General features: G+C 47.1%; 1 protein-coding gene across 1 annotated transcript in view; it reads right to left on the bottom strand.

Moving 5' to 3' along the window:
* Positions 1 to 13,500, bottom strand: part of PMEL (premelanosome protein) — a 16,946-nt gene extending 3,446 nt beyond the window's left edge. The window contains exons 1-9 of the mRNA XM_015405872.1: positions 13,416 to 13,500; positions 7,717 to 7,845; positions 7,441 to 7,587; positions 6,887 to 7,027; positions 6,364 to 6,525; positions 5,578 to 5,982; positions 3,068 to 3,460; positions 2,753 to 2,914; positions 1,254 to 1,347 (exon numbers count right to left, since the gene is read on the bottom strand). Of these exons, the coding sequence (XP_015261358.1) occupies positions 1,254 to 1,347; positions 2,753 to 2,914; positions 3,068 to 3,460; positions 5,578 to 5,982; positions 6,364 to 6,525; positions 6,887 to 7,027; positions 7,441 to 7,587; positions 7,717 to 7,845; positions 13,416 to 13,482 (1,700 nt within the window). The 5' untranslated portion in view covers positions 13,483 to 13,500. The remainder of the gene's footprint in view (positions 1 to 1,253; positions 1,348 to 2,752; positions 2,915 to 3,067; positions 3,461 to 5,577; positions 5,983 to 6,363; positions 6,526 to 6,886; positions 7,028 to 7,440; positions 7,588 to 7,716; positions 7,846 to 13,415) is intronic.
* Positions 13,501 to 14,260: the final 760 nt, after the last annotated feature.

The following is a 14,260-nucleotide window of genomic DNA, read 5'->3' as shown; positions in this document are numbered from 1 at the left end:
CTAATGCACAGAGTCCCCCCTGCAAAGCAGCCATTTTCTCTCTCCTGCCAACCGGCAGGGGGTGAGGGGGATTTACCAGGAGAAAGAGGAAAGCCCAGGCCATATTGCCAGTGTCATACAGGAAATGTTTTCATGACAGTGCTATCTGGGTGACACTCTGGTATTTGGGCAAAAACTCTATGGTAAAAATGTCTTCTACCATAGAGTTTTTGCCCAAATATCAGAGCATCACCTGGATGTCACTGGTGTGATGATGTCACATTCTGTGTGACATCAGCCACATGGCCTGGGTCTCCGTCTTTCTCCTGGTAAGTTTCCACACCAGCCAGCTGACTGGCAGTTTGGGGGCAGGGGTTGGCAGTGGGGGACCCCCGCCTCCACCCAGAGGGTCTAGCAACTCCATCCCTATCTCTTAAGCACTCAGGAAGGGAGCAATCAAATGCTCAGGTTTAAATAAACTTTGAAAAGGTGACAAAATGGCACAGTCATGGAAAGGCAGGGAACTGTGTGATTGATCATGAATGATGTCACAGGCCCTATCCAACGGTCTTTTGTGACACTTGGGCAATCACATTTCACATTGTACTCATTGCAATAGGTATGTTTACTCATTGCAATAGGTATGTTTACTTGAAGAGTCTATTGCACGTTCACAGAGACAATATGTTGCAGTTCTAACAGCTGGGATAATGTAGTGTCCTCATGACAGAAGTGCTGTCTTCAGGAAGGACATTCCCACCACCTACAAAAAACCCCACACAACTGTGCCATTGTAGTTCTATAAGGTGATGCTCTAGAAAGACTTTAAGGATGATCTCTGTGGGCCCTGACAGTTGCGCAAAAATAGGGGGGGGGGAACCCTTCACAGATGGATTAGGAGAAACAGCATGGGAGAAAGAACTACCAAACCCTATGAGAGAAAGTGTCTCTCTAATAACACAGGAGTCCAGTGGTGTCTTAAGGGCTAACCAAATTTATTCCAGCATCAGTTGTCACAAGGCAGATGCATCTGATGAAGTGAGTTGATTCAGAAAAGCTTATGCTGGGATGCATTTGGTTCATCTTTAAAGCGCTACCTATCTAATTTTGCAGCCACAGATTTAACACAGCTACTCCTCCAGAATGATCTGTCTTTGTCACATGTTATCTTCTGTTGCTCTTCCTCTTTTCCCACTATAGTTGCCAGTAGGTGCAATGTATAGAGATCAGAGTTAGTAAAGCTGAAGAGTCTTCCTAGAGCATCCTCTCCTTACCTTCCTTGGCAGGTCACCGTAAGATCTACTGTGTTCTCAGAGATGCTTGGCGTCAGCGACACCACTTGCACAATCTCCACACTCTCAATTCCCTCTGCAGTAAAAGAGAATGACCATGAGCCTTTGTTGTCCCACTCTCCTCCTCCCTAATCCTTTTGCCGCCTAGTTCCTATGAGGAAAGGCAGATCTACTGTGTTCTCAGAGATGCTTGGCGTCAGCGACACCACTTGCACAATCTCCACACTCTCAATTCCCTCTGCAGTAAAAGAGAATGACCATGAGCCTTTGTTGTCCCACTCTCCTCCTCCCTAATCCTTTTGCCGCCTAGTTCCTATGAGGAAAGGCCGAGGCGCTTGGGAATGTTTAGTCTGGAGAAGAGGAGGTTGAGGGGGGACCTGATTGCTCTCTTGAAGTCTTTGAAGGGCTGTCACTTAGAGGAAGGCAGAGAGCTGTTCCTGTTGGCAGCAAAGGATAGGACTCGCAATAATGGGTTTAAATTAAGGGCGGGAAGGTACCCACTGGATATTAGGAAAAGCTTTTTTACAGTCAGAGTTGTGCAACAGTGGCATCAGCTGCCTAGGGAGGTGGTGAGCTCCCCCTCACTGGCAGTCTTGAAGCAGCAGCTGGACAAACACTTGTCAGGGATGCTCTAGGCTGATCCTGCACTGAGCAGGGGGGTTGGACTAGATGGGCCTGTATGGCCCCTTCCAACTCTGTGATTCTATATTTATAAAAAACACTATACAGAAGGAAAGAAATGGGCTTATTAATTAGTTTAAATGGGTAAATAGTCAGACGTAAGTCTGGAAGATGATCATGGCTACACACAGTTGCCATCCTTACATCCAGCCACAAAGGTTGTGCCTCTCCATGAGGTAAACAAAAGGGAGCACAGGCTTTAGCAAATGCAATGCAAGCCAGTGATTAGACAGGCAAAAAGTAGGCACACTGATGAACAAAAGCTATTGAGAAAGAATCAGCATGGATTCAGATAAAAGGAACTACTTGCCACAGGAAGTGGTGGCAGCTACAAGCATAGACAGCTTCAAGAGGGGATTGGATAAACATATGGAGCAGAGGCCCATCAATGGCTATTAGCCACAAGCTATAGATGGAACACTATATTTCTGTGGCAGTGATGTTCTGTATTCTTGGTGTTTGAGAGGCTACAGTGGGAAGGCTTCTGGAGTTCTAGCCCCACTGGTTGGCCTCCTAATGACACCTGGGTTTTGACTCCTGTGTGACACAGAGTGTTGGACTGGATGGGCCACTGACTTGATCCAGCACAGCTTCTCTTACATTCTTTTCTAGTGACCACAGAACTCTGTTAGTAGATGTGGGGCTGCAGGTCTGTGTGGGTTTAATCTACCTTATTACCTCTTTCTTGCCTTACAATCAACCTGAAATAGCATGAGAGGAATAATATCATTTCTGTGGCCTTTGCACTACTCCAAGTGACCCCAAACCCCTTTCATAACCACCCCATCTCTAAGACTCACGGACAACATCCAGATTAGTGGCAAAGGTCCCGTAACGGTAGAGGAGACAGCCAGACGGCGCCTGCCGTTTTACCAACACCTGGACCACATTGGTTGCAACTGTTTCAGTGTCAGGCACCCTGGATGCAGTCGGATCAACGGTTGCGGTGTCTTCTGTAGGATCTGCTGGGAAACAATTTGATGTTTATGGAGATAAGTCTGTTCTGAATGCGCACGCACATTTTCTCATATCTCTTTCCCCACAACCTGAAATGGCAGCATGTGTCCCTGCCATGTTAAGTTCTAGAGGGACCAGGTATCTCCTGCTAGACCCACCTTGTGTCGCTGGAGAGGCGGGGGTGTTGGCTGCACTAGAGAGTGTATCTGATGGAAGCACACTGGTAGGCAGTACTGGAGATTCTGTGGATTCTGTAGTGTTCGGGTCATTCTCAGGAGTCGCTATGGATGAAGAAGCAGGTGCCACAGGGCCAGGCAGAGATGCAGGCATCGCAGTGGACACAGACAGGGGACCGATGGTGGCTGATGCGTCTTCAGCTGAAGTGGCAGAGACAACACTCACGGGCTCCAAGGATGCGGCAGCTAAATCTGCTCCTTCAGGCACATCACTGGCTATTGTAACAGGGCCTGCGGTGACTAAAGATCCTGCCTCTGTACCTTCTGGTTCAGGCTGCTGTTCATCTGGGGGTGATGGAGTTCCAGAAGCTGGGACTACATGTGCAAAAAGGAAAGGAAGAGAGAGTGCAGGAAATCGGAAACATTCTAAGCCTGCCCAGGTGGCTGCCTTAGCTTGCTCCATCGTCTACAGTTTTCAGGAGGTGGTTCATACATGAATGTCGCTTTTTGCGACAAAATATTGAGGCCTCTTTGCTGTGTTACTGTTCATGTGATCAGATATTGTGAACTATGCTGCCTTCTTATGCAAAACTTGGCTTGGTGGAACCTGACGTATAATGGCAGCCAATGGACAATGGCACTATTCCAAACACCTGGCATGTGAACCACATCCACCAAACTGTGTAGGATCTGGTACCATTTTTCCCCCAGGGAGTGTGGGCACCCAAAGATGTTGTCCTGACTCCCACTGAACCAGGTTCAGACTCATCAGAAGAAGACTTACACGGGCTCCAGGAAGAAGCAAGGTTCCTGTCTGAGGCAGAGCCAGAGGCTCAGGGAATCCCTAGCACCACAGGGGTTCCCTCAGACCTAGAGCTCACGGCTCCCAGGGTCATGCGCAAAAGATCTACAGGCAGATCTTGCCACTGCAAGCGCTGGAGTCCCCAGCTCCTCAGGCTATGTGCCAAGAACCTGCAGCTGAGACCTTGCTACCAGGAGACCCAGCAGATGTCCCAGAAGCAGAGACAACTACCTCCCTGCTGGTCTGGGCTAGTAGACGGCGGACCTGTACAGAAGCAGACCCTATTGCTAGGCTTGCAGCCCATGCTCCAGGTCTTTGGCCAGAATTTGGCTCCAGTGACACAGTCCTTTGCAGGATTATGATCCCCGCTGAGCCTTGACAATTGAGTCCCAGGTGCTGCCTCCCAAGTAGGGCTGCCAACCTCCAGGAGGTAGCTGGGGATCTCCTGGAATTACAACTGATCTCCTGGCTACAGAGGTCAGTTCCCCTGGAGAAGGTGGCTGTTTTGGAAGGTGGGCTCTGGCATTGTACCCCACTGAGGTCCCTCTCCTCCCCAGTCCTATCCTCCCCAGCCTCTACCCCAAAAAAACTCCAGAAATTTTCCAGTCTAGAGTTGGCAACCCTACTCCTGAGCAGGTGGGGCTGATCCACTGTTGGCCTATCTAAGGCTTGGGATGAGAGGGGACTCTTGCTGGATCAACCCCGTTTGCAAGGCTTCAGCCCTTGCGCTCTTGTATGCCAGCCTAGTCCACAGCTAAGCTACCCAGGAAGATCCTCCCGGCTACTGCCCAGAAAAAGATATGACTGGCTAAACAAGGCACGTTCTTTGGGACTCGAGAGCTGAAACGAAAGCAGTGGTTCCACTGGTGGACAATATATTCTTTCTAAAATGTCTACATATGTTATTACCCTAGAATTAATCAAAGTGAAAAGAACTGAATCATGAGCCTGAAAGAGTCTTTGTAAACTCCCCAGTAGTGGAAATTCTTTCAAGACCTGACACACAATCTCAGGAAAGGAATATTTACTCTTCTAATAGATTCAGGTGGGTAGCCATGTTGGCCTGAAGCAAAAGAACAAAGTTTGAGTCCAGTGGCACCTTTAAAACCAACAAAGTTTAATTCTGGCTATACCCAAAATTAAACTTTGTTGGTCTTAAATGTGCCACTGGACTCAAATTTTGTTCTACTCTAATAGTTTTCCACTTTTTTTTCCTTTTAATGAACCATAGCCACCCTGACTTTTATTGCGAATGACCCTGTACAATGGTAAGGATTATGGGGCATATTGTAGGGTATTTACAGCCTGTCTCAACTCTGGAGGATACCCAATACTGTGCATTGCAAGGAGGACCATAATGGTGTGCAAGGCATCTTTCGAGGAAAATCGTCATTTTGTCAAGAAAGCATTGGAAGAACTCCAAGCTCTCTTGAAACACAGTAAGAAAACCACTACACTATATATTCTATGGGCCCTGTGCCGCTCCTGTTCTTACAGAAATGTCTTTTTCTTCCTGAAAATTCTGGAAAGAAACAAATTGTGCTACATGCTTAGCCATGTACAGATTTAGGCTTGCCAACCTGAGTTTGATGTTTGTGTGTGTGTGTGTGTGTGTGCAGAAAGAAAGAGAGAAAAACCCAATGGTGATGCTGACTAGATGAGCTAGTGAGGAGAGGCGCCGGGCTCTCACCTGCAGTCTGGATCTCCTCAGAGCTTGCCCCACTTATGCTGCTGAGGGTGGGGAGGGCGCTGGTGGCCTGAACTGTGCTGCCCCTCTGATCCGTTGTGGGAACGATGACCGGCCCTTCTGAAGTGCTGGTTCCACAAGAGGCCAAGGGGATGGCGGCCTGGATCACCACACGAGGGCTGAAGGTGCCAGCGGTGAGGTAAGTGTGGGTAACCAGGGCTGCCCGGGATATCAGCGTCCCGCTCTCGTCTCCAAAATCCCAGGAGTAGGAGACGTCAGCGTCGCTCAGGTATTTACTGGGGTCATGGAGCCGCACACCGAAGGAAATGGCCCGGTTTCGCACAAAGCGGCCATCTGTCCCATCTACATCCATCACCTGTGCGATGTCCACATTGAATGGGATCTGATCTGGAAAAGGGAGCAAATGAGGGATGTGGAATTGGGCATAGAGAGGGTAGCTGCTATAAACCTGAGACCAAGGAATTATCCTTGGCTCTCTCTCCATCCTGCTCCCTCCTCTCGTTGGCTTGTGTGTGTGAAATGCTGTCAAGTTGCAGCTGACTTATGGCAACCCCAGCAAGGGGCTCTCAAGGCAAGTGAGAGGCAGAGGTGTTTTGCCATGGCCTCCCTCTGCAGAGCCTTCCTTGGTGGTCTCCCATCCACGTTCCTGCCCTGCTAGCTTCTGAGACGTGGCGAGAGTAGGCTATACCCTGCCGCCTTCCCTCCCTCATTGGCCCATGTTGACTGTTTTATCATTTCCCAACGTGGAGTCCAGCTGTTCAGTCTTACCAGTGATGCTGAACTGTGAAGAAGTGCCCCCTATAGGGATGAATTTTTCACGACCCCGATAGTGGTAGACTTGCACTTCCATGGTGTAGGAACCCAGTGGTACATCATCAGTATCAACCGTCAGCAGGGATGAGGGACCATCCTCTACCTGCCAGTAGTGCCCTGTGAAGAGGAAACATTCTAGAACGAAACACTGCTAGTGTGGAGAAGGGGCACAGGATGCTGCCACCACTCGAAGGAAGACTAAGTTGAAATCAGGAAATGTCGTCTCTCCTTTTTTATTAGGCTTGCCAGCCTCCATGTTGGGCCTGGACTCTCCCAGAATTACAACTGATCCCCAGACTACAGAGATCAGTTCCCCTGGAGAAAATAGCTACTTTGGAGGAGGGGGGGCGAACTCTATGGCATTATCCCCTGTAAGGTCCCTCCCCTCCCCAAACCCTGCCTTCCGCAAGCTCTACCCTCCCAAATCTATAGGAACCTGGAGCTGGCAACCCTGAGGGGCCAAAGAACAAACACTTACCCCAGGTCTGCCAGACATAGACAAATTTGCCCCGTGTGCCCCGATTACTTGGTGGAAAGGGCTGCCCATCAGGAAAGAAGCTGTCAGACATTTCAAACTCCTGGTCAGGGAAAACGGGGTCTCCCTGCATCACTCGGCTGCCTGCAAGGCAGCGATAGGAAGAATGAGTGGGGGAAAATAAAAATTCTTGAGGCTACATTTCAGCAGCCGTAAAAATGTTACCTCTAACAAAAGTAAAGCCACCAGTATAAAATATATCTCAAACAGAGGAAAAATTAAAGTAGTAGTTTGTGGATTTAAAAAAAATGAAAGGCTTTAATATCTGAACTCATAAAATGGCAGTATTAACATTCTCGATAAATACGGTAAGTTTATACCAGCAGAGATAAAAACAATTGAAAACAGGAGAAGCAAGGATTCAGTATTAGCAATGGGTCAGCAGAGGTAAAACACCATAAAATCGAGGTAGTACATAAAGCTTCGGGAAAGTGGGCACTTCAGTTTTACAGGAGCTTTAACAGAATACAGATGCATCATAGACGCCCCCGCCTCACCATTTATGGTGCAGTTCTGGTTCCACACTACGCGCCCATCTGGTAGCGCTGTCTGGTTGTGAGGGAACCGCAGAGCGATGCTGAATGTGGCCTTGGCACCTGTTATGGTCGGGGCATCATTGCTGATGTCAAATGATACATGACCTCCTAGAAAGGAAAAAAAGGGGTGTGTGTAAAAATGTCAGCGTCCCATCACCGTTAAGCCCTCTGAGATTCAACCCACAGCTTTCCCTTCTCGTAGGGAATCACTGCCTTCTGTTCATAACAAGCCCGCACCTCGCCAGCAGTTCCTTTGCCTTGGGTCTCCCTCTCTCCACCTGGGGTACAGTCGGGAATTCCAAGTCTTGTAGGCGGAGCGCTTGTGGCTCCCGTTTTCTCCCCATCGGTTGTTCCTGCTGTTGGCCGCTAAAGGGAAGAGAGAGTCTCATAACCGTCAGTGTTTCACAGGCAAAGATGGATCATTCTTGTGTACTAACGTCCCAAAGGTCACAGCCTGATAGTTGCCCCCCCCCATCATACATTATTGCCAAAGGTGGTCTTGCTGTACACTGTTTAGAAAGTTTAACCATGAAATAGCTCTGGTTGTACCCATGACAGACACAAGTTTTCTGTAATAGGTATAACCAGAGCTGGAGATCAAATTCATTTCAGTAACATTCGCTGTCTTAATAGGCACTGAGAGTTAGCTAGAAGGAGCTCCAAGCTAAGGCACTGGCATTTTGTGTCTATGAGCATGCATTTGCACGTGTGAGCACTAGAACAGAGATAGGCAACCCTAGCACATATGGCAAATAGCAGCATGCCAGAGAAGTGTGCTTGCCACACAGGGCTGGTTCTCTACCCAGGAGGTGAAACAAGCCCCAGAGGTACTGGCACTGCTACTGGTAGGTCTGCCAACCTCCAGATGGGACCTGGAGATGTCCTGGGAGTACAACCAATCTACAGACAACAAATCGGTTCCTGTGGAGAGAATGGCTGCTTTGGAGGGTGGACTCTATGGTACGGTACTCTACTGAGGTCCCTCCCCTCTCTAAACCCCACCCTTCCCAGGCTCCACCCCAAATCTCCAGGAATTTCCCAACCTAGAGCTGGTCGCCTTAGCTACTGGGCCTCATCTTGCTCCTGATGTGTCTGATCAAATACAACCCTTAATTCTCTCTCTCTCTCACACACATACCATTTTACCATTCTACGCATTTGATAAAGTGGGTGTGCACATGAAACCTTATACCTTGAATAAACCTTTGTTGGTCTTAAAGGTGCCATTGGACTCTAAAATTGTTGTACACACATACACATGCACCATTTGCTGGCACACCATCATTTTCACAAGCAGATGCTGTGGCTGGGTGAGTGGGGTGGCACTCAGGCCAAGTTATCTACCCCTCCATTAGAATCAAGCTGAGGCTGCAGTTCTCCTCACAAGTAGAGGTGACAACTCCAGGTTGGGAAATTCCTGGAGATTTGGGGTGAAGCCTGGGGAGGGTAGGACCTCAGCAGGGTATAACACCATAGAGCCCACCCTCCAAAACAGCCATTTTCCTCAGGGGAACTGACCTGTGTTGTCTGGGGATCAGTTGTAATTCTGGGAGATCCCCAGGCCCCACCTGGAGGTTGGCACCAGTGTTCCCTCTAAGCTGAGTTAGTGTGAGTTAGTTCACAGGTTTTTAGCCTCTGGCTCACATGTTTTTGTGTTCACTCAGGAAGGAGGGGCTCCAGAGCAAACTAATTTATGCAGTAGCCAAATTGCTCACTCACAACTTTGATGCCAGTAGCTCACAAAGTAGAATTTTTGCTCACAATACTCCACAGCTTAGAGGGAGCATTGGTTGGCACCCCAAATCTCTGGGAGTTTTCCAGCCTGGAGATGGAAACTCTACCCCATTCATCTCTGCCAGTAGCCGGGGGGGATTTGGCAACCCTAGCATTATCACGCAGCCAGCTCTCCTTTTGCATCTATGGTGGGTCAGTTTCATGCGTACAAACTTTGGCAGAAGACCGGAGGCTCCGGAGATAGATTATGTAGTCTGTGCCTTCTTAACCCACAGATCAGAGCCCTGCCCTCAGCTGAGAGTCACATGAAAGAGCTTGGGCAAAGGCTTCTGAGCCCCATGTGATGGAAGCCCCACGGCACTGTGAGGGGCTGAGCCATCACATGCTGCCCAGACTGGCAGTAGAGTAGAAAAATCCTGGGCTCCTTGCCACAAAGATAGAGGGGGAGGATTTGCAAGGAAGTGAGAACTGTAAGGAAAATCTACTACCTACTACAGAGATGGGAGCTACAGCATGTGTACATGAGGATGTAACGGGGGACCATCTGGAAAGCCTTAAGAGAGGACTGGTGTCTAGCAAACTAGAGCATGTTGTTCGGACTTTCAAAAGCTTCCGGCAAGGCTTTGTAGATAAAATGGGGGGATGACTCCTTTACCTTCTCTGGTGAAGTGAACTCCGACTCACAAAAGCTAATGCTGGAATAAATTGTGTTAATTTAAGGTGCCAGGAGACTTCTGTTTTATTTTAATCTTTAATCAGTTAACCAGACTGAGGGAAAGGCAATGTGGAAATGATACAGAGAGGAGCTCACTGAAACATCCTCCCTGTCTATCTCCTGGTCAAAGCCGCATCTGGTACATGTGAGTTGTCTTGTTAGCACCAGTCACCTGTCCAAGCACAGCTCTGCCATGACTGGACACTTCCACACAGACTAATCCTGAGCATGCAATTTATGGGCCCAAACCTACTCCAGACCACTACTGGTGAAGAAACACTCCATTGCCCTCTTTCAAGATCCAGAGGAACATCATCCTCCAGGTAGGCATGCGGTGTTTGAAAGCAACCAAACCCTCAAAGCAGCCTGCTTGAAGACTGGTGGGAGAAGATGCAGCTCCCAGAGTAGAGACTTCAGGGGGTAGACATTTGTAAGCAAGGGGACAAAAAGTTCCAAAACAGCCTCTCCTGGGAGCTTTGCCCCTCAATAACACTAGGGGGGAAATCCAGTTAACTAGCTTAGTAGTCCATCACTAGCCTAGTGGTCCCAGCAGCCCTTCACCCCATTTCCAATGGTGACATTCCTTGCTGTTGACGATGTCATAACCTATCCAAGACTAAATGAGAGATCCAGTACAACGAAGGTATTTCCTTAACAGAGCAGTTGAGTCTGGCAATGGAGGACTAATTTGACACTTCAACTACTCCTATGCAGACAATTTAAGCAGCCTCAAGAAAAAGGCAAACCAACTAACCAGCAACTTCATCTAATCCAAGCGCACAGTTTACATTTTGGACAACAGTGACATCACACTAGGAAAAAGGCTGGAAGAGACCAACATGGAGTTAGGAATTTCTGTGGCGGCAGGGGGCTTAATTCACAGGATGGTGTCTGCACACCCATTTTGTCTGCTTTGCTGTATTAAGCAGCAGAAGGGATACGTGTAAGGACATGGAACAGTGTTGCAACTAGCAAGGCATGCTAACATGCATCCTGAATCTCATGGCCCAATTAGGCATCATGTATATAGCCTCCACAGTCAAGTGACACAGATGGCATGGGTCTCTTTCACATTATTGTACAGTCCATGTTGTTAAACTGGCCAGTGATTTTGCACCAGTTCTAGGCTTAGCCTAGCAAAAAAAAATACTTCTGGCATGAAAAGTGTTTTTTAATCTAGTCGAAGAATGCACAAGCACCACCAGTTAGTAGGAATGAAAAGTTGACCAGATTTAATTTGTAAGCCAATTTCTGTCCCCTCTAAAGCAATAATTGGTTCTGGTGCCCAGGGCAGAGATCCTCCACCATTTGTCTTCTTGTGTATCAAGTACACGCACAAAAACACACACACATTCCACAACCCAGACGGCAAGCGCCACCACAAAAGGATTAGTGGAGTCTTGTCTGCTCAGGCTCAAATCCAGATCACCACGAGGTTTGGATTTACTAGGGCAGGCAAGGGACTTTTGTGTGTGTGTGCGCTTGCTTGCTTGACTATGCCTTAATCCATCTGGTCAATCAACGCAAAGCTGTGGGGGCTTTTTCTGAAGGTGGGGGACGGGACGGGACAGAATCCTCAGAGAGGGGCTCATTCCAGTCACCTATTATTCTAGAACTGAACCCGACTTTAGAGCAATAGCTAAACAAATGCAACTGGCTTTTCTTTACAGAAGGTTCAGGTGTGCTTTCAGTTCCTCAGCGGTTGCCATCTGAACCAAGCCTGTATTTCCCACTGGTATCTCCAGGTTATATCTACTCCTTGCTGTCAGCGCAGATTAGGTTGTTACAGCTCATTCGTAGTCAGCAGTAAGAAACGAGACAAGACGGTAGACTTACTGCCTCATGAATATTTGAGCCATAGATAAACCTAGTTCTGTTTGGAACTGAGTGACAATGACTAGGGGTAGAGTTGCCAGCTCTGCATTAGGAAATACCTGGAGATTTGGGGGTGGAGCCTGGGGAGGGTGGGGTTTGGGAACGCAAGGGACCTCAGCAGGGTATAACACCATAGAGTCTACCCTCCAAAGCAGCCATTTTCTGCAGGGGGGTTGATCTTGGTCATCTGGAGATCAACTGTAATATCGGGAGATCTCCAGGTACCACCTGGAGATCTCCAGGTACCCCACCTAATTGGGGTATTTGGAGAATTTGGAAGAAGAGTCTAAAGTACATTGCAGCCAACGTGGTTTTTTCACATTTGCATCCAGAGGTGGCTTAAAAGATTCATGCACAAAGAATGCCTGTTTGTCATCAAAAAACTGTTCAGCCTCAGGGCAATGTAAATAAGATTTTAAAAACAGAATTTATAAAATGAAATAAAATGTGCAAAACAGCAACGGTGCATGGTTTCCATTTGGTTAATGAGAACTGTGGTAATGTTTGATGGCATACATAAAGCAAAGCTACTTAAGTACACTGCTAAAATACATACGGATCCTCTGCTGGGCTGTCCTAGGAAGTTTATACTTTTTGGATCATTTACAATGCATTGATATAGTGGTATAATACTGTTATCAGGCTATTCTTAAGCAAATTTTAAAAACTGAATTTATAAAATGAAATAAAATGTGTATGGCTTCCATTTGGTTAATGAGAACCATAAAGCAAAGCTACATAAGTATACTGCTAAAATACATACGGATCCTCTGCTGGGCTGTCCTAGGACGTTTATACTTTTTGGATCATTTACAATGCATTGATATAGTGGTATAATACTGTTATCAGGCTATTCTTAAGCATGTTATGTTAGTATAATTAATGGCTCTGAAGAACATTCATCAATCGGTAAATATGTTAAAAAAAGGGGGGGCGGCTTTTCTTTTCATGTCTTCAAGGAATGCAATTAAAAACTTGACAGGACCCTGTTATGTTAGTATAATTAATGGCTCCGAAGAACATTCATCAATCGGTAAATATGTAAAAAAGGGGGGGGGCTTTTCTTTTCACATCTTAAAGGAATGCAATTAAAAACTTGACAGGACAGTCCTAAGCATGCTTACTCAGAAGTGAGTACTACAGCATTTAGTGGGGCTTCCTCCCTAGGAAATCTGCACAGGATTGCAGCCGCAGCTTCAGTTGCCCAGTAAAACAAAGCCCCTGAGTGATGGAAAACTTACATGAAGCCCGTCACACCAAATGGATAGGAATGATCACACTCCCTGCAGAGATGCATTTTCAAAATAGCAGCACAGTTTCAGGGACCCAGTTCTACTGGTGACCTTCAGCACATTTAGTGCTTTATTCTATGCCATTAAATAAATATCAGCACTCACAAACCAAGGATAATGTGTGACAGGGACTGATTCTGCAGATGAAATAGATAAAGAGTGCAATCCAAAAGCAGAGTTATATCTTTGAAGTCAATTGGCTTAGAAGGCTGCCCACCTGGATCTGGCTTAGAAGGGTGTAACTCTGTTTAGGATTGCAGTACAACCTAGTTTTAAATATATACATATACTCAGAGAGAAAAACACTGGCCAGTACTTACTGCGCTGGGCTGCAGTCGCAGCCAGAAGGACCCAAGTTGCAGCCAACAGGCACCAGATCCTGGACATCTTTGTCCTGGTTCTCTGTAGCTTTATGAATGTCTAACAGCAGAAAGGTGAAGTGGGAAGCCACTAGCTATATGAGAGGGGCCTCATTTGCATGCACCCGCCTCTTCTTGGGCATGAAAGCATCAATCATTTTCTGTCCTCCCTCCCTTCCCCGCCTGTTTCTAGTAAAGGGGAGCCATGGGGTATGTGATCTTGTCACAAGTTTGTATTGTGAACACAATACAATTTCATTCTTTCACTGGCATTCCAAGGAAAGGGATAGGTCAAGCTCAAACACTAGAACTCTTGAAGGAGGCTGGGGGGGATTCGTTAGAGTCATTACAAGAGACCGAGAAATTACTAGTTATGCAACTTCATGAAAGGGTATTGGGGTGAGATTACAGGGCACCTCGACTGCTCTCCAACCCCATTCTCCTGTTTGCAGTCACTTTATAATTACTGTTATTAACTGGTCCAGAACGGTACCTTTATAATGGAATAGGATTGTGGGCCACTGCAAAGATTATTGTAGGCATCTTCTGCTTATGCTGTCTGCTTACGCTGTTTTATACACTGTACTAGGCCTTAGTGGTAAAGGCGAACTATAAATAAATAAAGTAAATAAATACTTATATGAGTGGGTCTCTGCCCCAAGGAATGTACACAGTTAAAAATACGGGAGGCAACAAAGGGAAGAGAGGGAAATAAACTGGGGCGGCAATAAACTGGGGAAAGGGCATGTCTTCATTTCTGTTGCATGTGTTTAGGCTTAATTTTTTTGGGAAAGAGGCAGTGCTTT

The sequence above is a fragment of the Gekko japonicus genome, unplaced genomic scaffold (genome assembly GCF_001447785.1).
Source record: "Gekko japonicus isolate JY-2015 unplaced genomic scaffold, Gekko_japonicus_V1.1 scaffold246, whole genome shotgun sequence".
NCBI lineage: Eukaryota > Metazoa > Chordata > Lepidosauria > Squamata > Gekkonidae > Gekko > Gekko japonicus.
The sequence above is the reverse complement of the archived record's forward strand: the minus strand, read 5'-3'. Positions and strand labels throughout refer to the sequence as shown.